The following is a 20,485-nucleotide window of genomic DNA, read 5'->3' on the forward strand; positions in this document are numbered from 1 at the left end:
AGCAAAATACAGTTAAAGAGAATCTGGCTACACTCTAAGTTAAGATAAGTTGACTCAATCCGAGATTTGTATTGGGAGACATGTCATGATGGAAACTAACACAATAGTTTGAAAAAGACATTCTAAGCACAATCTTCATAAAGGATACTTGAAACATTATTTTGTCTTCTTGTGTTACTACAAAGCTGCACAAATATTACTAAATAGAGGAACTCTGTACTATTCAAACTCTGACACCTTTTCTAATACATCCCAGTCATTTCACCAGTAACTTCCTTCACAGAGCAAAACCTGAGATATTTACTTCATCACTGGACCTTAACATGAAGCTTCCCTCTTTTGCCCTGACGTACTGATTTCTATACATTATTACCTCAACAGATCCCACAGAAAATCTACTATCTCACTTTTACATTGGTTTCAGCTACAATCTAGGAACTCTAACATCTAAGAACATTTCTGTTCTGACAGATCTATTTATCTTATGACTGAGGTTAGAGATTTCACTTTTAAACCCTTAAAACAGTGATTTTACTTTGACATAACTACACACTTATGCTACCAAATAATTCTGAACATAGAGATATTTCACTACCAGGAATATCCTATTATGTCTGAAACATGGTACAAATGCTACACTAAACATATTAAACTCCCTTCATGCTGAGTTTTAAATGTAGACGTAAAACAGATACAAAGATTCACTTCCTTTTATCCCCTTACAACAACATGTCACCATTGTGTAATGATTTCATTTGCCCACATGATGGCGCCCTTTACTCTTATGTTAATCTGAGATAAGACATATTATATTGAATTATTCACCTTAAACCTGATGATGGACTTCATTTTAAAACATATTACATTTGCTACATATTGGACTGACTTTCATTTATAGCACATCTTGTCTTAATTTATCCAGAGCTGCTAATTAGACGTGATTGGAAGATACTCCATTTCATATACATAGATCATACCAAGGCACTAACCCACCATCACCCAGTGGAGATTCGCTGTCCTGTGAAAGCAGCAACTCTTCCTTCACTGGACCGTCTCACTGCCACTGCAGGTCCACTAAACAGAGCACAAGCACATGGTCGCATGTTCAGGTCACACTGGGCAACAGAGACTCAGTTTCTGGAAACATTGAACTTATTTTACATTCTAAAACATTACAGATTGATATAAAGTACTTACTGATTACATTCAACAGTCCTACCTTTAGTTTTGTTGTCCACTGACACTCCTTAGATGAAGAATCCTGAAACTAGGATAACTATCCTGTACGGCACTAAATCCTATTAAATGACTCCAAGATTCACAACAATCCTCCAACCTGGACTGAATTATTTCAAACACATTTGCTGGGTGATAAAAACCTTTTTTGGGTTAAAGTAGATTATAACTAAACTTGTACATTAACATACACACAACAATGTGTAACATTGAATAGACATTGTGTAAAGATGAATTCCTATTACATTGTCTAACAACATCATAGTTCATTATGGCTCCACTGATATTTCATTATAATATAGATTCATATCCTACATTGTCTGCTTGTACATCAACATCACTAAATACATGGTGATATAACTAACATAGAATCTGCCACATATATTGATTACACTTACAGTATCACATTAAGTATCTTCTTAAACGTATGTCAATTTATGTTTGGGTTTGGTTTTTAGTTCCTTACTCATCATTTTGATTGTTAATCACATTTCTAACAGAACCATATGAAAAACATATTTCCCATAATTAGGGAACCACTCCTAGATCAAGCTTTCTGTAGATCATCTACCTGTAAACTGATTGAAGCTGAGCAACATACATGTGATGGAAGCTACATACAGTTACACATTTCCAGTTCAACAACCGCACTGGTTTTACTCACTAATCTGCTGGTACTGGATGGTTCCTGAGATCTAGAGAGACACTGGGATGATGTTATCCAATGACGACAGATTCCAACACAGGAAGGCAGTGAGTAGTTCTTCAAGTTTAATGAGGAATAAATGATAAAAACCAAATCAATAAACTGCCAATGACAGCACAACAACAACAACAACAACAACCAGGAATCCAGTGGGACAAACAGCAACATAGTGAACAGTAACATAATTTAACTAGAAAAAGCAGCAAGGAGTGACTGAGAATGATTTCTAGATATATTGGATTATTTGATTATTGAACAAGCAACAGATGAGTCATTAGAAACAGATGAGAAGAAAAAGAGGAACAGCAAGGAAAGTGGAGAAACACAATCTAATAAATCAACAGAGATACATAAACACTCATCAGAACCTATTTCTGCTTCATCTCTGATTTACTTTCATAAAACATTCCTTAGTGATTCCATTACTAATGACATGAAAAGGAAAGTGATCATAAATCTAGAATCAATACATCAAACCCCAAAACATGAATGCAAATAAACAAACATAGTTTGTAATCTGTTGATGACAATGACATAATCAATTTTATCTTATCTAAGATGCTTCCCACTGCTGAACACTAACCAGTGTTACCAGGCAGTGTCCAGTATTTTTTCCCTCCTGGGGCCTTTATTTAGCAGTTGCTGAAAAGGAAAGTTTATTATGAGAAGGGAGGAAAACATGGGTCAAAGGTCATCAGGCCAGGAGAGAACCCAGTGAAAGCCACATTCAGGACTAAGGTCTCCATTTACAGGTCACACTGTACCAGTGAACAGAGAGTTTTGGATTAAACCAGAGCAATTAGGATCCTGTTGGTCACATGACCAGCTGACTCACAGCTGCTTCACCAGATCTCAAACTTCTTGTTGCCCTTAAAAGGAGTTTTGTTGATGATGTTGTTGTTGTTGTTCAGTCTATAAACAGACCAAAGCACAAATCAAACTATTTCAGAAACACCAACATGGCTTCCAATACTCAGAGATCAGCCAGGGATCCTCTCAGGATGAACTCCTCCAATGATGGAGCTCTGATGAATTTTTGCTCACCTCACACAATCAATGGACGGGTTGATGAAGAAGAGGTGCAGTAACCAATCAGTGGAGAGATCGGTGATCTGATTGTGACTCAGACTGAAACACAAACACAACACAGAACATTATCTAAACATGTTGATGATCAATCAGTAAATCTGAATCACAGAGGAAAGCAGCAAACTCCAGATGAACCTGTCCTTCTGGTTAACATGACTACAGTTTATCTGCCAGAATGTTTTACATAATAATCCTGCTGACAGACTTAACAATGTCCCCAGTGGCTGGAAGAAGAATATCCTAATCTCTCCCCTCTGCTCATTGCATGTCACCAGGTTTAGAATCACCTGGTCAGATTGTAAAGTACATCTCACCAGATGATAGCATCAATTAACTAGCATATTGATAGTAGCTCATATTATATTCTGTATTCTCCCCAGTGATAGAATGGAGATATTGACTAAGAGGGGTCCCAGAATGAAACCCAGGGGTACCCCATGTGACTCCTGTCCACCCTGATGACATGACATCTCTTGATGAAAAGTCCCTATTCCTTAAGTACAATTCAATACACAGTTCTGCACCAGGGAGTCGTACCAAACTGTTAGGTAAATTGTATTTATTATTATCAAATATTTGTTGTTTCATGTGCCTTGATAATGTTCTTGTCTTATGTGCCTTTATTTGTTTCATCTTAGCATAAAGTTTCTGTGTTGTTGAATTACTTTGATTCCTTTCTCAGAAGGCCTCTGAGGAAGAGCAGAGAAACTGTTTTCAACAGGTTATCGTTCAGCAGAAACCTCTGCATCCTTGACCTGCTGGATATAAAACTGTTGCCGTGAAGACGTACAACTGGCTCTGTGTTATCCTGTGTCTGGAACAGAATAATCTAGTGTGTAGATACCGTGTGTTTTGTTAGTGACTAGCATTTACGTTGCAATCATGTGACTGAAGTGTTTTCCCCGCCCCTTTGAGACGCTCTCTGTAACAGGGATCCCAACAGCAATAAAAAGGGAGAACGGACATGTATGTTTTCAGAACGAAGAGATGTGTGACTGAAAACATCTCTGGCTGTTCTCCTCGCGAGGACAAAAGAATCTAACTCTCTTGTCTTTCTTGTGTTTGTTTAATCTCTCAATAGGTGTTTAAACCTGACACAAACTCTGCAGTCGCTTCAATAATATGTCATATTGACATCATGTGAAATGATGCACTGAGATCCATTGAAAACCAACACTGCAGTTGTTCCACTGTCTGTATTTAGATGGATGACATACAACACTTTGAAAAGCAAAGTCTCAGTAATGTGATGAGCACCAGAACCAGACTGACAGACATTAAAGCCATTGGTCGTCTCTATTTAACTGTTCCAACTTCTTTTCTAACATTTAGCTCCTTAACAACAGATTGGGCATTGTCCTCTAGTTGTACAGTAGTGATTTGGCACAACTGTTTTGTTTATCAGTGGTTTATTAATTGGTGCATAAGACCTGAAGATAAATTACTCACAAAAGAAACAACTTAACCACTTAAATTAGACCAGATGCCTTGACAGGCAGAACTTCAAGGAAAGTTGCGAGTCAAATCTCCACGACTCCTGAAGAAACTTCTAGAACAATAATAAATGATTTATCATTCCTTGCTAATTTGCAGGGTTCCACCTTCGCCACATTTGTTATGTTAGAGGTTAGTACTGGAATTGGATTTGGTGTTGATCCTGGAATCCTGGAGCAGATCTCATTCAGGGCGGGGACCCATCTGGTCCAGGCTGGAAATGGATCTTAGGGAGAGCAGAGACTTGGAATTAACAATTATTTGTAATAAGGTTCTTGTTTTGTACATTTAAAGCTTTAAGCTATTATTAAAGACTTCAAGTTTTTTAGGAGAAATAACTATTTGTTGAAGGACAGTATGAATACAGGGATGTCTGTGAAACCAGGTGAGGGTTAGTTACTGGGTTATTTTCTGCTTCCACTCAGGGTAACAAACCTCACGTCTGCAGCTAACGAGGGAAGAGTTGAACAGATTGTAGGGGGAAAGTTTTTGTGTGATTATTTAGGTGGGTAGTCTCTCTAGGGTGTAGTTTCACTTTGGTAGAAAGGCTACCAACCTGAAGTGTTTGTGATGGAGCAGAGCTGTTTTGGCGGGAGCATGCTTGAACACCAACAGGTTCATTGTGAGGGACCTTCCTCTGCTGCTCAGGCAGAGTGAACCTTACAGGAATGTGAATGGCCTGCAGGTAATACTTGGCTTGGAGGGGTGGGATGAGAGAAGTGCAGGTACCTGAAAGCCATGGTCATATGTATTGTTTTATAGAGGGCCAGGCTGGGTTTGCTGCTATTGTCCAAGCAATTTTCAAAGATGAGTGGTTTCAGGGGTGATGTAAATACTGTTATTTGCATGTGCTGGGGGAAGGAGGTGGATAGGATCCTTTCTTGAGATGAGGTCACTGATATCTTGGTTAGGTGACAATGGAGCTGGTGATGGTTGTGGCTGGGTTGACGTTGCACTAGCCTAGCAATGAGAGTCCTCCTCAATTCCACTCAATTCCAAGCTCACTATAACAAATGACTGGTGAGAGAAAGATTTTCACCAACATCACAGCAGTTAGAATTAATTTCTGATTTGTTTAAAAAGAGAGACCACACTGAACCCTCAGCTGCAAAACTGCAGGGAAAGAGGAAACGTCAGAGGAAAGGAGATTGATTCCAAATAACTCTGTTAGTGTTTGTAAAACATGATGACCTGGCATGATGATCAGCTGCCACATTGATTAGCTAAGGGGCAATAAACAGTACAGAGACTGTGCTGAGAGAAGGCTGAGGGGCAAAAACTCATAGAGCAAAGGAGCTAACGTGGGGAGGTGCTCCTATGATCCACTTCAATCCATGAAATAAGACTCAAGGACATAAGCAGGCAGCCCCCATGACCAATGGCATAGCTGCAGCGCATAGACATAGAGTGAGCAGAGAGTCCAGTAAAGAAAAGAAATGAAGACCAGGGCATAAAGGCTAATTGGGTAAGAACAAGCAAGAAAGTGACACTGGATAGAGCAGTGACCTCCACCATCCCGGACACATGAAGAATGACTGCTTTTATAACCAGGAGAGACTGAGGCCAAGCACATCCTGGATGAAACTACTTCCAGTGTACCTGAAAATCAAAAGACTACATATAATGGAGAGCTCCTAACATGTACAGAGAAGGAGACGTCACACTCTTACATGTGCCCAAGCTTCACTAGCGGAATCAGATGAGTGATATTAGAAAAGCAGTGAATAATGGTGAGTATGGTGGTACATGGTGTTGGAAGTGGGTAAACCTGTGATGAATTCCAGTGGGGAACAGGAAGTAGGCAGAGAAACCTTGAGCAGGATGGAAAGCTGGGAACAGACTGGGCAGTCTGACACTAATTCCTTGACATCCCTGGCCATGTTCCTCTACCAGAAGTGTGACTGGAAAACCTCGAGGGTCTCAACACCACCAGGCATCTTGAAATATAGAAATATGTCCGTCCAGGACAGGAAACAGCAGGTCCAGCCCGCTGTCCTCCACCTCGCAGTCTCTCAGGTCCAGCTGGGTGTCCCTGCTGCTGTGTCTCAGGACGGTGGAGACGGCCCCGCAGTCGGCGGCCGTCAACCTCAGAGGCTCCGTCTGATCCTCCTCTGGTAGCTCCACGCAGGAGGAGCAGGACAGATCCAACCTGTGCCGTAGAGTCCTCAGCAGGCCCGATGCTGCCCCCTGCTGGCTGTCGGAGGCGGCGCAGCAGTGGATGAACCTCAGCAGGAGATTCCTGTCCACACTGGTGGGAAGAGAGAAGAAAGAAAACTGACCAGGTCATGAACAGGAGGGAATGGTTCATCGTGGGAAGGAGGCCTGAGGAGCAGGTTCTGATGTCTGACCTGAGATCAGAAACTGTGTGCAGCATAGAGAGGATGGACTGGATTCCCTCTGCTGGGATGGAGCTCCACAGCAGCTTCAGTTTCACTCCGTCGCTGTGTCTGAGGATGAACAGCAGAGCGTCGCAGTCCTTTGAGTCCAGCTCTGTGCAGTTCAGGTTGATCACAAGATCCAGTGACCTCAGCAACCAGGATATCATGTGACTGGGATGAGTCCTGAAGATCTCCCTGATGGAAGTCCTAACAAAGCTGGGACTGGGCCTGAAAGCAGAGAGAGGATTCGCCACAACACTCTGTTACTTCCAGGAACCACGGGCTGCTGATGGAAGATCAGACCAAATATTTATTACAAAACAAAACCTCCACCTTTGAATCACCATCCTGTGCAGGAAGGGCAGCAGCTCAGCAGCTCTCTCCTCCGAGAATCGGTTCTTCTTCAGGTTCACGGTGATGGTCTGAGCTGTCGGCTGCTGCAGCAGGAAGTGAAGAAGCTCCCAGCTCAACTGGCAGGAGCTCAGGTCTCCACCGACCTTATTCAAGAGGGACAATGTCCTGTCCTGGTCCTGGACCTCGTGGAGGAGAACCAGAAGCTGCTGGAGTCTCTCTTCACTCAGTCTGCAGAGATCACAGATTAAACTCTTACTGTGTTTCTGATCTGTTTACTTTCTGATAGACATGATGAAGACGTTCACCTGAGTGTGAGAGGACCGTCGTGAAGCAACAGACTGAAGAGACTCTGAACAGGGAGTCCGGACTCGGTCAGGTCCAACCGTCCCACTGTCCAGAACCTCAGCAGAGACGCCAAACTGCTGCCGACCTTCAGCAAGACTCTCTGTGGCTGAGCTTTGGTGGAAACCACTGTAAGCTCTTCTAGGACCAGAGGAAAAGCCACTCTGCCTCTTCTCACCCACTGAGAGAAGAACAAGACCAGACTGTTGGAGAGTCTGGATCAGAGAGAAGAACAGAGATGATGGACATCAAGAACTGATGGATCAACAACAGACAGGAAGTGAGAAAGAGACGTTGTTCTTCAGGTTCCTGCCTCAGACTGTGGAGCTGTGTTGTAGATCTAAACAGGACAGCAGCTCCTCTGACGGACATCCGGCTGTCTGTGAGGATCAGATCCACTTTAGATCCAACCAGGGGGAGAACTTTCCCCACAGAGCTGCAGGTTTTATCATTCAACTCTCCTGTTAGAAAAAGGTTGAAGTTCAGAAGCTGCAGGAGAGAAACCAGCTGCTGGATCTCCTCTCTGGATCTCACTGATAGAGATGAACAAACACTCTGGAAAAACCCTGGAGGAGAACTGAAACAGAGAGAGAAAATTGCAGAAAATAATAAGTTGTGAAATACGGGGAAATACATTCTCTACCATGACACCTGACTGTACCTGAGCTGTGAGATAAAAGGCAGACACTGCAGGAAACTCCTCACTTCACTCTCTCCATGTGAGCAGTCTGTCAGCATCACTGGTTTCTTCTCTGGTTGGAGTTTCATCACTTCCATAAGGTCTGAGGTCTTTCTCTTTGACAGCTTGATGGTCCAGAGTTTAGGAGCTGACTGGAAAACTGACTGTAAAGATGGAAGGAGACTCAGACCTGATTTAGTCTCTCTGTCCTTCATCTGGGAGTACAGATCCAGCAGGAAGTCACTCTGAGATTTATTATTATAATATAAATGGAATGTTTTATATCTGCAGACTGATGCTAACATCTCCACCATCTTCTCTCCTGTCTGCTGTTCTCTCTCTGCTGCTTCACAGAACAGATTCACTAAGAACCTGGTTTGTTCATCAGGATCGCAGCTTCGACCATCAAACCTGGAACAACAAGAAGGAAACATTTAGTGATGATTTGATCTCAGCTGCATCAATACAACCACACACTACTGATGGACTCCATCTTGTCTGTCTTCTATGGGATGAAATGACATGGTCATCATCATGTTTGATCAGAGCAGCTGTTACTGACTCTCAACACAAACTCTCATCCTGTACTTCAGAGCTCTGAGTTATTATCATCCCTGGGATTTTAGGATTGGACTTTTTAAACTAAAACCAAACATGAGAGAAACGACCAAACCTTCAGTTCATCTCATGAACAACAGGAGCTAAAGCTTCACCTTGATCCTCATCTAACACATCAATCTCTGTTCTGCTGCTCAACATCAGCAGCTGGAGACACACAGTGATGAAGACTCCTTGGTGTCTGCCATCCTAATGTGTTGTTCTCTATTGAGCTGCTAGGATCTTCATCCTGCTCAGTAATGTTCACTGCAGTCACAAGTTCAAATGCAGCTAAATGTAACATTGTCTGTGTTTCTCATGTTGTGTTTAAAAGCTGTTCAGTGAAACTCAAAGAGATCCTTCTTGGAGTTTTTAGCTGCAGAGAAATTCAACCAACCAGCAGCAGCTTTAACTGCAGCTTTTTCTCTGGGAGGATGAGGAGCTGCTAACATGGCTGTGTTGCTTCGCTGAGCTACAGAGATCTGATTCTTCTCATCGTCTCATTATTCTCTCTCACTGAAGGCTGTCGCATGTTTCCAAACTGCTGCAGCTCAATGTTTCTCCCTCATTGTTCTCTGGGAAACATTTGTTCAACCAGAGACCTTCATTCAGGCCAGTTAGACCAGTAATGGTTCATGTTGTTGTTCTGAGGACTGGAAACATGAGGGATGCGTTAGACAGGATGGACTGAAACCTGAAAACACTCAACCTTCATCCTGACTGGAGTCAGTTCTGCTGAAGCAAGAAGAAAATGACAAACCTGAAGCTGAACTAACAACATCTAGAAACTCATAAACATTAGTTCACATCCTGGTGGTTTACTGGGAAATTAAACTTTAGTGGATTGAACTGAACTCATGGCCAGAAATATTAAACTCAAAGATAATCAGTGAATAAAACTGTAAAACAAATATATTGATGTCAACAGATCAGATTTTCTTCTGAACTATGAAACAGATTTAAACAATGTGAGAAAATATGGAGAAAATTTATAATATCAAACGATGAAGAAACATACCTGGATTATTTTAACGTTGCACTAATATTAAAAATAATCCAAAGTTTTAAACATTTACAGTCAAATATTATTCTTTTAATTTTAGTAAATATTGTAAAATAACATGACTGTACCAGAGGTGTGAGATAAAAGGCAGACACTGCAGGAAACTCCTCACTTCACTCTCTCCATGTGAGCAGTCTGTCAGCTCCACTGGTTTCTTCTCTGGTTGGAGTTTCATCACTTCCAGCAGGATGGAGGTCTTTCTCTCTGACAGCTTGATGGTCCAGACTTCAGGAGCTGACTGGAAAACTGACTGTAATGATGGAAGGAGACTCGGACCTGATTTATTCTCTCTGTCCTTCATCTGGGAGTACAGATCCAGCAGGAAGTCACTCTGAGGTTTATCACTATGATATAAAGGGAATGTTTTATATCTGCAGACTGATGCTAACATCTCCACCATCTTCTCTCCTGTCTGCTGTTCTCTCTCTGCTGCTGCACAGAACAGATTCACTAAGAACCTGGTTTGTTCATCAGGATCGCAGCTTCGACCATCAAACCTGGAACAACAAGAAGGAAACATTTAGTGATGATTTGATCTGAGCTGCATCAATACAACCACACACTACTGATGGACTCCATCTTGTCTGTCCTCTATGGGATGAAATTAGATGTTCATCAACATGTTTGATCAGAGCAGCTGTTACTGACTCTCAACACAAACTCTCATCTTGTGCTTCAGAGCTCTGAGTTATTATCATCCCTGGGATTTTAGGATTGGACTTTTTAAACTAAAACATCTAAACTAGAACCAAACATGAGAGAAACGACCAAAACTTCAGTTCATCTCATGAACAACAGGAGCGACACTTTCAGATGTGCCCCTGAACTCACCTGATTGATTCACTGTTTAAGCTGGTTCCTTTCCCATTTGACAAGATGGTGTCTCTCTCTAGACCATGAAACAGCACCAACAACAGCCACCGTTCCACTAGCACTGCTTCCCATACAGGAACTACTAGAATTAAATCCTGAGGTTGTCTAATCCCTCACCTGTTCCTAATCGCATCACTGTTATGCTAGTGAATACAACCACTATGGACTGATAAAAAACAAACCTAAAGTGGGATTTTTTATATTTATAACTATGAGCATTTTAATGGTGTTTGGAGTCTAGATATTTTTTGTTGTATGGAGCCTTTGCCTGCCTTGAGAAGACAAGAAAAGAATTACAAACACCAGTTTTGTGAGCAAACCAAACACATAGTGGTGTTTTTCCCCCAATCAAAGGAATAAAAGGGCTGGTTTATCAGTAAAAGCATGAGCTGCTGAAGAATCAAACCACCATCAAACTTTGCCCCCACCCACTTACAATGGTCAGTTAGTTATTCAGCCAGGTGTGCCTCCCTCTCTCTGAATGTATTAATTGACTCTTGAGTTGATGAAGCTTTCATAGATCTAAACCCTTAATATGGAGACGGGTCAGGTGTTGTTACCACTAACGATCCAAACTGCTCCCTAAAAATGTTTTTTTTCACCCCCATTTTTACATGAAAAAAGTTAACCTTGACCAGAGCACCTGACCTCAGGTTCCCCACCTTGCTAACACCCACAGTGCAGCCCTTATGCTCCATTTCACAGAGACTCACACCTTGAGACATCTAAACAAAACAGCGCACATCTTAACGTCACTGAGGACTAGATAGGATCATCAGTCAACGGCACTAACAGGAAATTGAATAGAGGTCTTGGAGGCAGATCCATGGTACCTTGATCGTCTCAATAGTGATATTAATGGTTTTGTTATTGAACTGTGTTGCCCTGTCAGTGTGAATGTTTGTGATGACACTATATAACCCTGATACTTCCAAAACAACTGTCAGAACTGAAGAAGTGTATAAGATGAGAGGTGAAATGTCTTCAAGATAACAGAATAAGTCAATTTCTCCTCATTTAAAATACCAAACATCTGCTTGGACTGCACCAGGGTTTCATAGCCCATTCCTAACATACAGAAATAATGTTTCTTAACTGAGATAATGTGTGTATGGCAGAGCCTGTAGCAGGGATTCACACAGACTCTGGCAGACATGACCTCTTTGGGTCCACTGGAGGTAGACATTGACCTTTGTAGCTGACCTCTGCATGACCTTCACAGCTCTGTCAAAGAGCAGCTTTTTACCTTCAACTGGAAGATAAAGCTGGTTTCCACAGAGATGCAATAATGTCATATATTCTGTCAGCCCTTCACTGAGAAAGACAACAGTCCACAACTGCTGAGGCAGAGGGTAAACCCTGTAGTTTAAAGAAAAACTCAGTCACTATACAAAAAAGTAATACAATATTAGCTTTGCGTTACAAAACTAATCTGGAATACATTTTGTAACAGTATGTCCTTATCATGGGCAGTGAATATGAAACAAAACTTGCTGAGTCATACCATTGAACATTTTCAATACATCCAAACAGATGTCTCATTCCTTGCTGAGACATCGTCACATCCTGAAGGTTCAGACTTATTTTCCTTTCCTTTGACTGAGTGACCACATAGGCCACAGCACAGCAGGAATAAGGGTCCAGATTCTCTCCACTGAGGTCAAGATGGAAGTCCAGTTTGTCCAGAAAGGTAATACAGTTTTCGGAGCTCTGTGACTCGTATAAACATTGGCATAAGAACAGTATATCAACATCAAGTTCAGTGTCTTCATCTTTGGAGAAAAATGTGTCAATTATCTCTTTGAAGAACCATCCAGATGTTTCCTTGATCTCCTCAGCTGGAATCAAACAGCTCATCAAACGTGGACTCTTCTCATTCAACAAACGGCACATGAACGGGATCAGATGCTTCATGTGTTTCTTCTCCTCAGTGAGGCACTGCTGGAAAACCTCCCTGATATTATCAGGATTCTCCAAAAGCCACAGAGCTGCAAAAAACTCCTGCATGGTGTAATGGAGGAAAGCATAGAGAGTTTTGGTTTCAGTAGGAGGAACTTTTACATCAAGTGTTTTCAGGAAGGAAAGGACGCAGCTGTCTTCACAGGAAAGTTCTCCCAGGTTCACAGTTTTTCTTTCGGTTGCATTAAAAGCAGCTTCGGCCAGAGACAGGATTCCGTTTCTCTTGGTTTTGATGAACTGATTGAGGTTCCTGATCCTGGTTTTGTTGCTGTTCATCTGAAGACCAAATCGAACAATATTGATGTATATTTCAGTCACAGTTCTGGGCTGCAGAGAGTCTTCTGATGAAAAGCTGGCAGCCACCAACAGTGCATACATTGGAACATGACAAAGAGTCAACAGCTCCACGTTACTCAGGACCTTCCTGTGATCTTCACCCAGAGTTGAAGACAAATATGTTTTTATTGTTTCCTCACTGAAGCCTTTCACCTCCACTCTGAGCCAGTCTTCAGGACAAAGGTATTCCTCATCTTCTGGTCTGCAGGTAATGATGATTTTAGCATCAGGTAAGAGATCTTTGTCTATAAGTTTCTCCACAACCGATGTAGAGAAATCAGTGACTCCATCCAAAATGACTGTAACGTTATCAGAGTTGCTCTTTATGTCATGTAAGACTTCATCTTTGCCCTCATCTGGTTCACTGCATGCAGTGAAAAGAAGATCCTCCAAACTCGTGATTGGTGGGATGTCGGTTAATTCCCTCATATCAAAGAAAAACATGTAATCCAGCTCCTTACTGTCTCTTTCTGACCACAGTCTCAATATTTCATGACTCAGCGCTGTCTTTCCAATTTCAGGTTTCCCAACCAGGAGGATGTTTTTATCTGTTTTCAGCAGGTCACTGGGGGAGATTTCTGCTTTATTCTCTGGAATATAAGTCCTTAACTTTTTAGGACGGGACTTCTTGCTTTTATAGTTTTTAAATTTCTTTATTTTGGATGGAGAAATCTTTCCTTGGATATCAAATACAAGTGCACTGTAAAACAGATCAGGCTTCTTGTCTTCTCCAAAAAGATCTTTACTTGTCCTCCAGAAGTTCTCTAATAATTTTTTTGCTTTTGATTTTAACTTCTTCTGATAATTGCAGCATGGCCTTGGACCTGAGATAAAAGTAACAACAGGTTAATAAATTAAAATAATTTGGGAATTATTCAGTAGTATTATTCTCTTGCAAGAGACACATTATATATAAGCACATAAAAATGTCACAACATTGATGCATGACTTGATAAAAACCACAAATATACTGGATGTTTTTATACATTCTGGCAGTTGCCGATTTGATGTCCAAAAATACTAACAGATGTATCACTGCGGTGACTAATCGATTGACTAATAATTAATGATCAAAAGGTTGGTGATTTGAAATTTGGAACATTATATAAAACAATACTTTCTAATAACTTTTTTACTGTGAGCTATCTGGACACATGCCAAACTGAAAGCTAATCTTAACAACAAGACTATTGTAGAAAAATCTTAGTCTTTAAGCATTCATATTTAAACTGGACTGCCAAATGAACTATGAATGCTTGTTTTAAAAGCAACTATAAACAAGTGGATTTTTAGTCTAGATTTAAAGGCACAGTGTTGGGTCTATTTTAGTTCCCAACCTGCAAGGAATCAACCAGAGACATAAGTTACTCTTCTGCAGAAGAGGGGAAAGAAGCTAGACACGGAGAACTGCAGTCAACCAATTGTCTGGAATCAACTCCACCGGCTCTCCATAACAAGGAAAAGAGGGTTGGGTTTCTTCACAGTCACACAGGTAGTTTCGTCAGAGAATTCTGCCACAGGATGTTCTAGGACGCTCTTACAAGGCACAAAGCTGCCTGTCTCTGACAGGCAGTTTGATAAAACCATCAGAGTGTGCAGCGTTTCTAATCTTCAAGTAAACATCCAAAGAACAGTTAAAAATGTATCATTAAAAGGAAAAGGGTCTCAAAAGAAAAATAATATGAAAACATAACCTTTCAGTTAAATTCATAATTTAAATGAACTTAGATACTAATTTTTCCAACATTCCCTACTGATTTTTATATTATTTACAGAGTCTAACACAAACATAGGAATGCATTTCTTGCTGGCGCATTTTCAATGCATCCTTCACACCGTTAGACATGGGAATCTTCATCGGAGATGGAGGCAACAAGTTGGTACTGATACATAACATTTCCAACACACTGTATTTCAGAAGCTTTGCAATTTTCTGGAAATTTGCTCCAGATTTGCGATGCATAGAAGCAGAATGCTGTTTCTCCATGTTTGGTTCTGGGGATGCAGAGCAGAACTACAATCAGAAGACCAGAGAGGTCTGGAACGTTGGTACAACAACAGAAGATCTTTAATATATTGAGTGCTATGCCCTTCAGTGATACATAAACTAACAACAGTACGTTAAAGTCTATCCTCTGAGCTACAGGCAGCCAGTGTAGGGAGTTTAGAACTGGGGTGATGTACCATATATTCCTGGTTCTTCAGGTGATAGAAGGCCGACTTTGTAACTGTCTTTCTGTGGCTCTGAAGATTGAGGTCAGAGTCCATCACTACTCCCAGGTTTTGGGCCTGACCACTGGTTTTTAGTTGTAATAACTCTTGCTCGTTCTTCTTTAGATCCAAAGATAATAACTTCAGTTTTGTTTCTGTTCAGCTGGAGAAGGTTTTGGCACATCAACACATTTATCTGTTCTAGGCATTTTTTTCAGTGATTGGATGTGCTCTGAGTCTCCTGGTGACATTGTAATGTAGAGCTGTGTATCATCTGCATAGTTATGGTAGCTGATCATATTTCCTGTTATAACCTACTCTAGGGGGAGAATATAGATATTGAATAAGAGGGGTCCTAGGATTGAGCCCTGGGGCCCTTAGGGGATGGAGGATTAAAAGTTATCAAAATATTAAGCTTATGTGAATATTAAAGGGGCGGTACCTTCTTCCCAAAAATTTAAACTAGTATAACTTTTAAAGGGTGAATTACACACGTGTAGTGAATGATCCTTTTGATGTTCCCAACAACTTTATGTAGTCAGACCCTCTTGATGTAATCAACATGATCTTGTGTCAGAAGACAGATAACAAGTTGCTCTCACACGCTTCCAAGCACAGAGATTTTCACCTAAGGCTGCAAAATCAGTTCCAAAACATTTGGCTCTAAATGAAACATCTATTAAAACCTAAAAAAATAAAACCCTTTTACTCCCAGTTTGATACATCAATTGCAGTTTTTATGCTTTCTGACGTGTTGTGCTACTTATTTATAGTTTTAATTACCTCGTATGTAGTTTTGCTGCATTTCTGCATCTTCTTTGAAAGGAAAGCAGCTGATCCAGTGGTCCAGGTCAAACTTTGTAGCCTCAGTTGAAGCTTCATGACTGTTCTTGAAAAGAGGAGTTGGTCTCTCTAAGGTTCTCCTCCTCGTCTGGTCAATAATCCTTAGAAACCTGTAGCAGGCTTCTTCACCTTTTCTAATGACTGAGTCCAGTAATGCTCTGGTTCTGTCATAGTCATCTTTCTCTGCCTTTATCTTGCTGACCTCTTCATCAATGAGAACTTTTTGCTGACACAAGTTCTCAAGAATCACTGAGAGACTCTTTAATTCTCCAACAAGGTGAAGTCTGGCATTCTCAACATATTCCAAGGCTGACTGTGACGTGCAAGCCATAACTTCAGAGGTTTGTTTTCAGAAAAACCCAACTTCACTGATCTGAAAAAATAAAAAACAGTTTAAAGAGGTTTTTAGTTAAGGCAGCATACATGAACACAAACAGCACATTCATTATGTTTAAGGTCCCCATAAACTAGTCTGCTCCTTTGAAAGCTACTGAAACAACAAAGTGAACATTTCTTGTAGTTCATCCCACAATAGAATAGAATAGAATAGAATTCAACTTTATTGTCATTGCACTGTCACAAGTACAAGCAACGAGATGTAGTTTGCATCTATCCAGAAGTGCTCTACAAGATATAAATATTTATTTACAGATGTACAAGACTATGTATGTATGGACTCTAAGGGATATAGATATTGTGTATAAATATAAATATGGGAGCCATATGCACAGATAATACAGATTATACAGAATATACAAGAATGTTAGGGAATGGATTATATATGTATATAATATAATACAAGAAAACAACAAGTAAACAACATTCCTAATTCGGTTATATGTATTTAACCCTCCTGTTATGTTGCGGTTCAAACTAACCTGTTTTAAAGTTTAAAATAAAAGTTTTAGCATGAAACTTTTTCTATTTGTCTTAATAGGTACATATAAGTTAAAGATGTATTCATTTTACACATTTGTAACAACCCCCTGCGTCTACTTTTTACATAGTTTGGGTCAATTTGACCAGGTAGTCAAGTTGAAGTGCAAAAAAAAGATTTAAAAATGTCCAATTCTATATGTTTCCTTGCAGCTATGAACCATATTTCACCACACACACACACACCTAAGCAAGTGTGGACGCACACAAGCCCACTTTCTCACTATTCTCTTTACTTCACTAGGAAACTGCGAGAAAGCAGGTGTACATATAACTTTTGACGTGAACCTTTTCAGTTCCCGTGGAAAAACTCCACCCACACTGAGTGACACTCAGCAGAAGTGGAGGAAAACATAAAAACTCTCTGTATGACTCATTTATCTTGATTTTAATCAGTATGTCAATTTGACCCTGAACAGTGTGTGTGTCTCAAGTTCATTTATAAAGATCATCCATTGAAAAAAAAAAAAAAATTTTTATTAAAATTTTGTACCAAAGATTAATTTCAAGGAAATTATTGTATTTTTGTGACTAGGTTTTTTTTTTCAGTGGACATAAAAAATTTAAATGCCATTTTTATGTCCAAATGAGTAAATGAGCAGGTTGTCATTATTAATCCTTAATTTCTGATCAATAAAAAAACATCATTGCACAAATATTGATTGAAATGGTTAGTACTGGAGTTAGTAAGCAGATACAAAAATGTTTTGGAGGAATTTTTTGGTTTCTGACACTATTGCATGATTAAACACTCCCAGGGTCAAATTGACCCAGGAACATTTTTGCTGTACCTCAGAAACAAACATAATAGGAGGGTTAATTATATTTTTCTATTTTTTTTTTTTAATAATCATTTAATGTAAACTAGTATCATTCCCCAAAAACTCTAATATTGGCTTAAACACATTAAATGAAATTCAGTTTTTATCAAACACCACAGAATTTAAGCATATTATACATAAATAAAACATATTAAAGCATATAAATACACATTATAAATACAATTTAGAAACACTACAGTCACAAAAAATATTTACATTTAAAGATACAAAGTCTGAATATTTCCAAAAGATAATCTTGAAAATGTCCATGTATGAGTGTATGGTTGTAGATATAGTGCAAGAACACAAGAGTTTTAAGTAAGAGTATCCATTATATCTGATATAGCTAACTCAAAATTCAATCAAATGTAAAAATGTCCTCAGTGATTTTGAAACATATTTTAAAAGACAAATAACTCTCCTGTATTGGTTTTCCTTTAATATTTGCCAACAAGAAAATCCAAACCAACCAAACATACACATTTCAGGTATCTACAATTAAATTACGACTAGTCATAAAGTAAATTCAAGATATCTCGATTTTAATTTTGACTACTCATAATTCTAACTAAAGATATCTCGAATGACAACATAATTAAAAATATCTTAATGTGGATAGGAGATTTGTAGTTTTGACTAGTGACAACTAAATTATAGATATCTTAAAAGCAAAAAATGACTAGACAAAACTAAATTAAAGATATCTTAAATTGTAATTTTGAGCAGTCAATTTCTTTTAAGATATCTCTGAATTAATTAGAGATATCTTGAATTGCATAGCTTTTCTATTCAAGATATATCTTGAATATGTATTCTGTATAGTGAAAACGTCAATAAAACAATAAAAAATAGAAAAAACTTTAAAAGGTGTCTGAAAATGCACAACTTTCATGTTGAAAATGCTTTGACAAAGGCAATTTTAGCTTTTCAAAGCCGTTTCTAAGTGAATTTGGTTTGTCGGAAATGAATGAACAGGAAATTCTTTGCAGATTTGAGAAGCAGTCTTATAGTTGATGAAGTTTTGCATTCTCCACATATCCAACATTGCCGAGCTCTTCCTACTTTGTGGTATTTACTGACAATTTTGTGCAGGAAACATCAAATTCTACAGGCAACTGTTTGGACAGAACAAAGGGGCTTCCGCGCTATTCTTAATTCAGATATCTAAAATTGTAATATTCACTAGTCATAATTAAGTTCAAGATATCTTCAATTGTAAATACGGATGTGTCCCGTCAATTGACGGATCCAGTGTCGTAATTTGAGATATCTTGAATTACTATTCCGGATAGTCAAAATGTAGTTTTGTCTAGTCAAGATGCATTTTTAGATTTCTAGAATGTAATTACAGATAGTCAGACGAAACCAAATTTATGTTAAAACGGCTTGCCATATTCACACGGGGTTGAAATGGCAGGTAAACAAGCCGTGACGTGTCAAAACACGATTCATTTTACTACTGTTTCAGGTTTATTTCACCTAACGAAAGGAAAACAAATTCAAAATAAACATCTACTTCTCATCGCAGGCTGTCATTCATTAGTAAATAAGCAGAACCACTTATACAGATATCTCCTGAAAAACTACTTCTACACTCAGTCCGATTAAACTTCCGTGTAACTTAAAGAACTATCACAAGTTAAAATAGCTTCTTCTAAGGAGGAAGTCTAAACACTGCACCTCAACACATGAGCAAACTGAAATCCATTAAAAATAGCTTCAAATCTTACCTCTATGTTATTTGCAATAACGACAAAAGACTCATTGTTCCGCAGTTCCTCGTTGAAATACGGACTGTCGTTAATCTAGGTCCGTGTGTCTACAGGCGTGTTTCTTCGTTTGGAACAAAAAAACTAAAGAATTTAGCTTTTCCGTGTATTGAACCAAAATTAAAAATTGGATAACAAACCAAACCGTGATCGGATTTCCAATTTCTCACACTAAACGAAAGTGAAACTGTTAAAGAAAATGCTCCTCGTGGATGGACGGATCAGGAAGTAATTAAAGTTTAGAACAGCATTTTTCAAAATTAAGCTTCAGGTTAATGGTAAAAAGAATCAAGGTAAAATATTATTTAATGCTAATGGATAAAATAATCAAAATAATACTTTTATCTTTTTATCTATCAAATCTGAGCAAGAAGAAAACTTAGTGACGTTAACTAGCCAGTCTAATAAATGGCTAACACCTACTCAAAGTCAGGCGAATGGTGCATATAATTTGTCATTCTAGTGGATAATAACTATTCAGAGTAAGGTAGATAGTTTCAGCAACAACTATGTACTGCTAGTCAGGGTAATGACTAATCAGTCTGGCTTCTTGATTGGTCGAAATCAAGGTGGCTCCCAACAGGTAAGCTAACATGGTGGTACTAGTGACTGATAAAAGTCCAGCAAAAAGCTCACAGTCAGACTAATAGCTACTTCATATCCAGCCTACTGTTAATTATACTCAAGCTAATGGTTCAGTTTTTGTATATAAATGTAAATAAATGAGAGATTCACCTCGATATAAGATGTAAAAGCTTACACATGTTTAAGTAGGAGAGAAACTGAACCTGTGTCCCTC

General features: G+C 39.2%; 1 protein-coding gene across 5 annotated transcripts; it reads right to left on the bottom strand.

The window, feature by feature from the left end:
- Positions 1-1,993: 1,993 nt before the first annotated feature.
- LOC111607605 lies at positions 1,994-19,899 on the bottom strand. Of its 5 annotated transcripts, XM_023329394.1 has the most exons (13): positions 19,648-19,899; positions 16,101-16,533; positions 12,316-13,930; positions 10,007-10,435; positions 8,261-8,689; positions 7,913-8,176; positions 7,563-7,814; positions 7,237-7,485; positions 6,874-7,131; positions 5,082-6,773; positions 3,697-4,751; positions 2,987-3,070; positions 1,994-2,854 (listed from the first exon to the last, which is right to left on the bottom strand). In XM_023329394.1, the coding sequence occupies exons 2-10, from the start codon at positions 16,489-16,491 to the stop codon at positions 6,446-6,448; spliced, it is 4,215 nt and encodes a 1,404-aa protein (XP_023185162.1). In that variant the 5' UTR covers positions 16,492-16,533; positions 19,648-19,899; the 3' UTR covers positions 1,994-2,854; positions 2,987-3,070; positions 3,697-4,751; positions 5,082-6,445. The 5 variants fall into 5 exon arrangements, with proteins under 5 accessions (XP_023185162.1, XP_023185163.1, XP_023185161.1 ...); XM_023329395.1 differs by lacking the exon at positions 3,697-4,751; XM_023329393.1 differs by having other exon boundaries at positions 4,666-6,773.
- Between the last annotated feature and the right edge of the window lie 586 nt (positions 19,900-20,485).

The sequence above is a fragment of the Xiphophorus maculatus genome, chromosome 24 (assembly GCF_002775205.1).
Source record: "Xiphophorus maculatus strain JP 163 A chromosome 24, X_maculatus-5.0-male, whole genome shotgun sequence".
Taxonomy (NCBI): domain Eukaryota; kingdom Metazoa; phylum Chordata; class Actinopteri; order Cyprinodontiformes; family Poeciliidae; genus Xiphophorus; species Xiphophorus maculatus.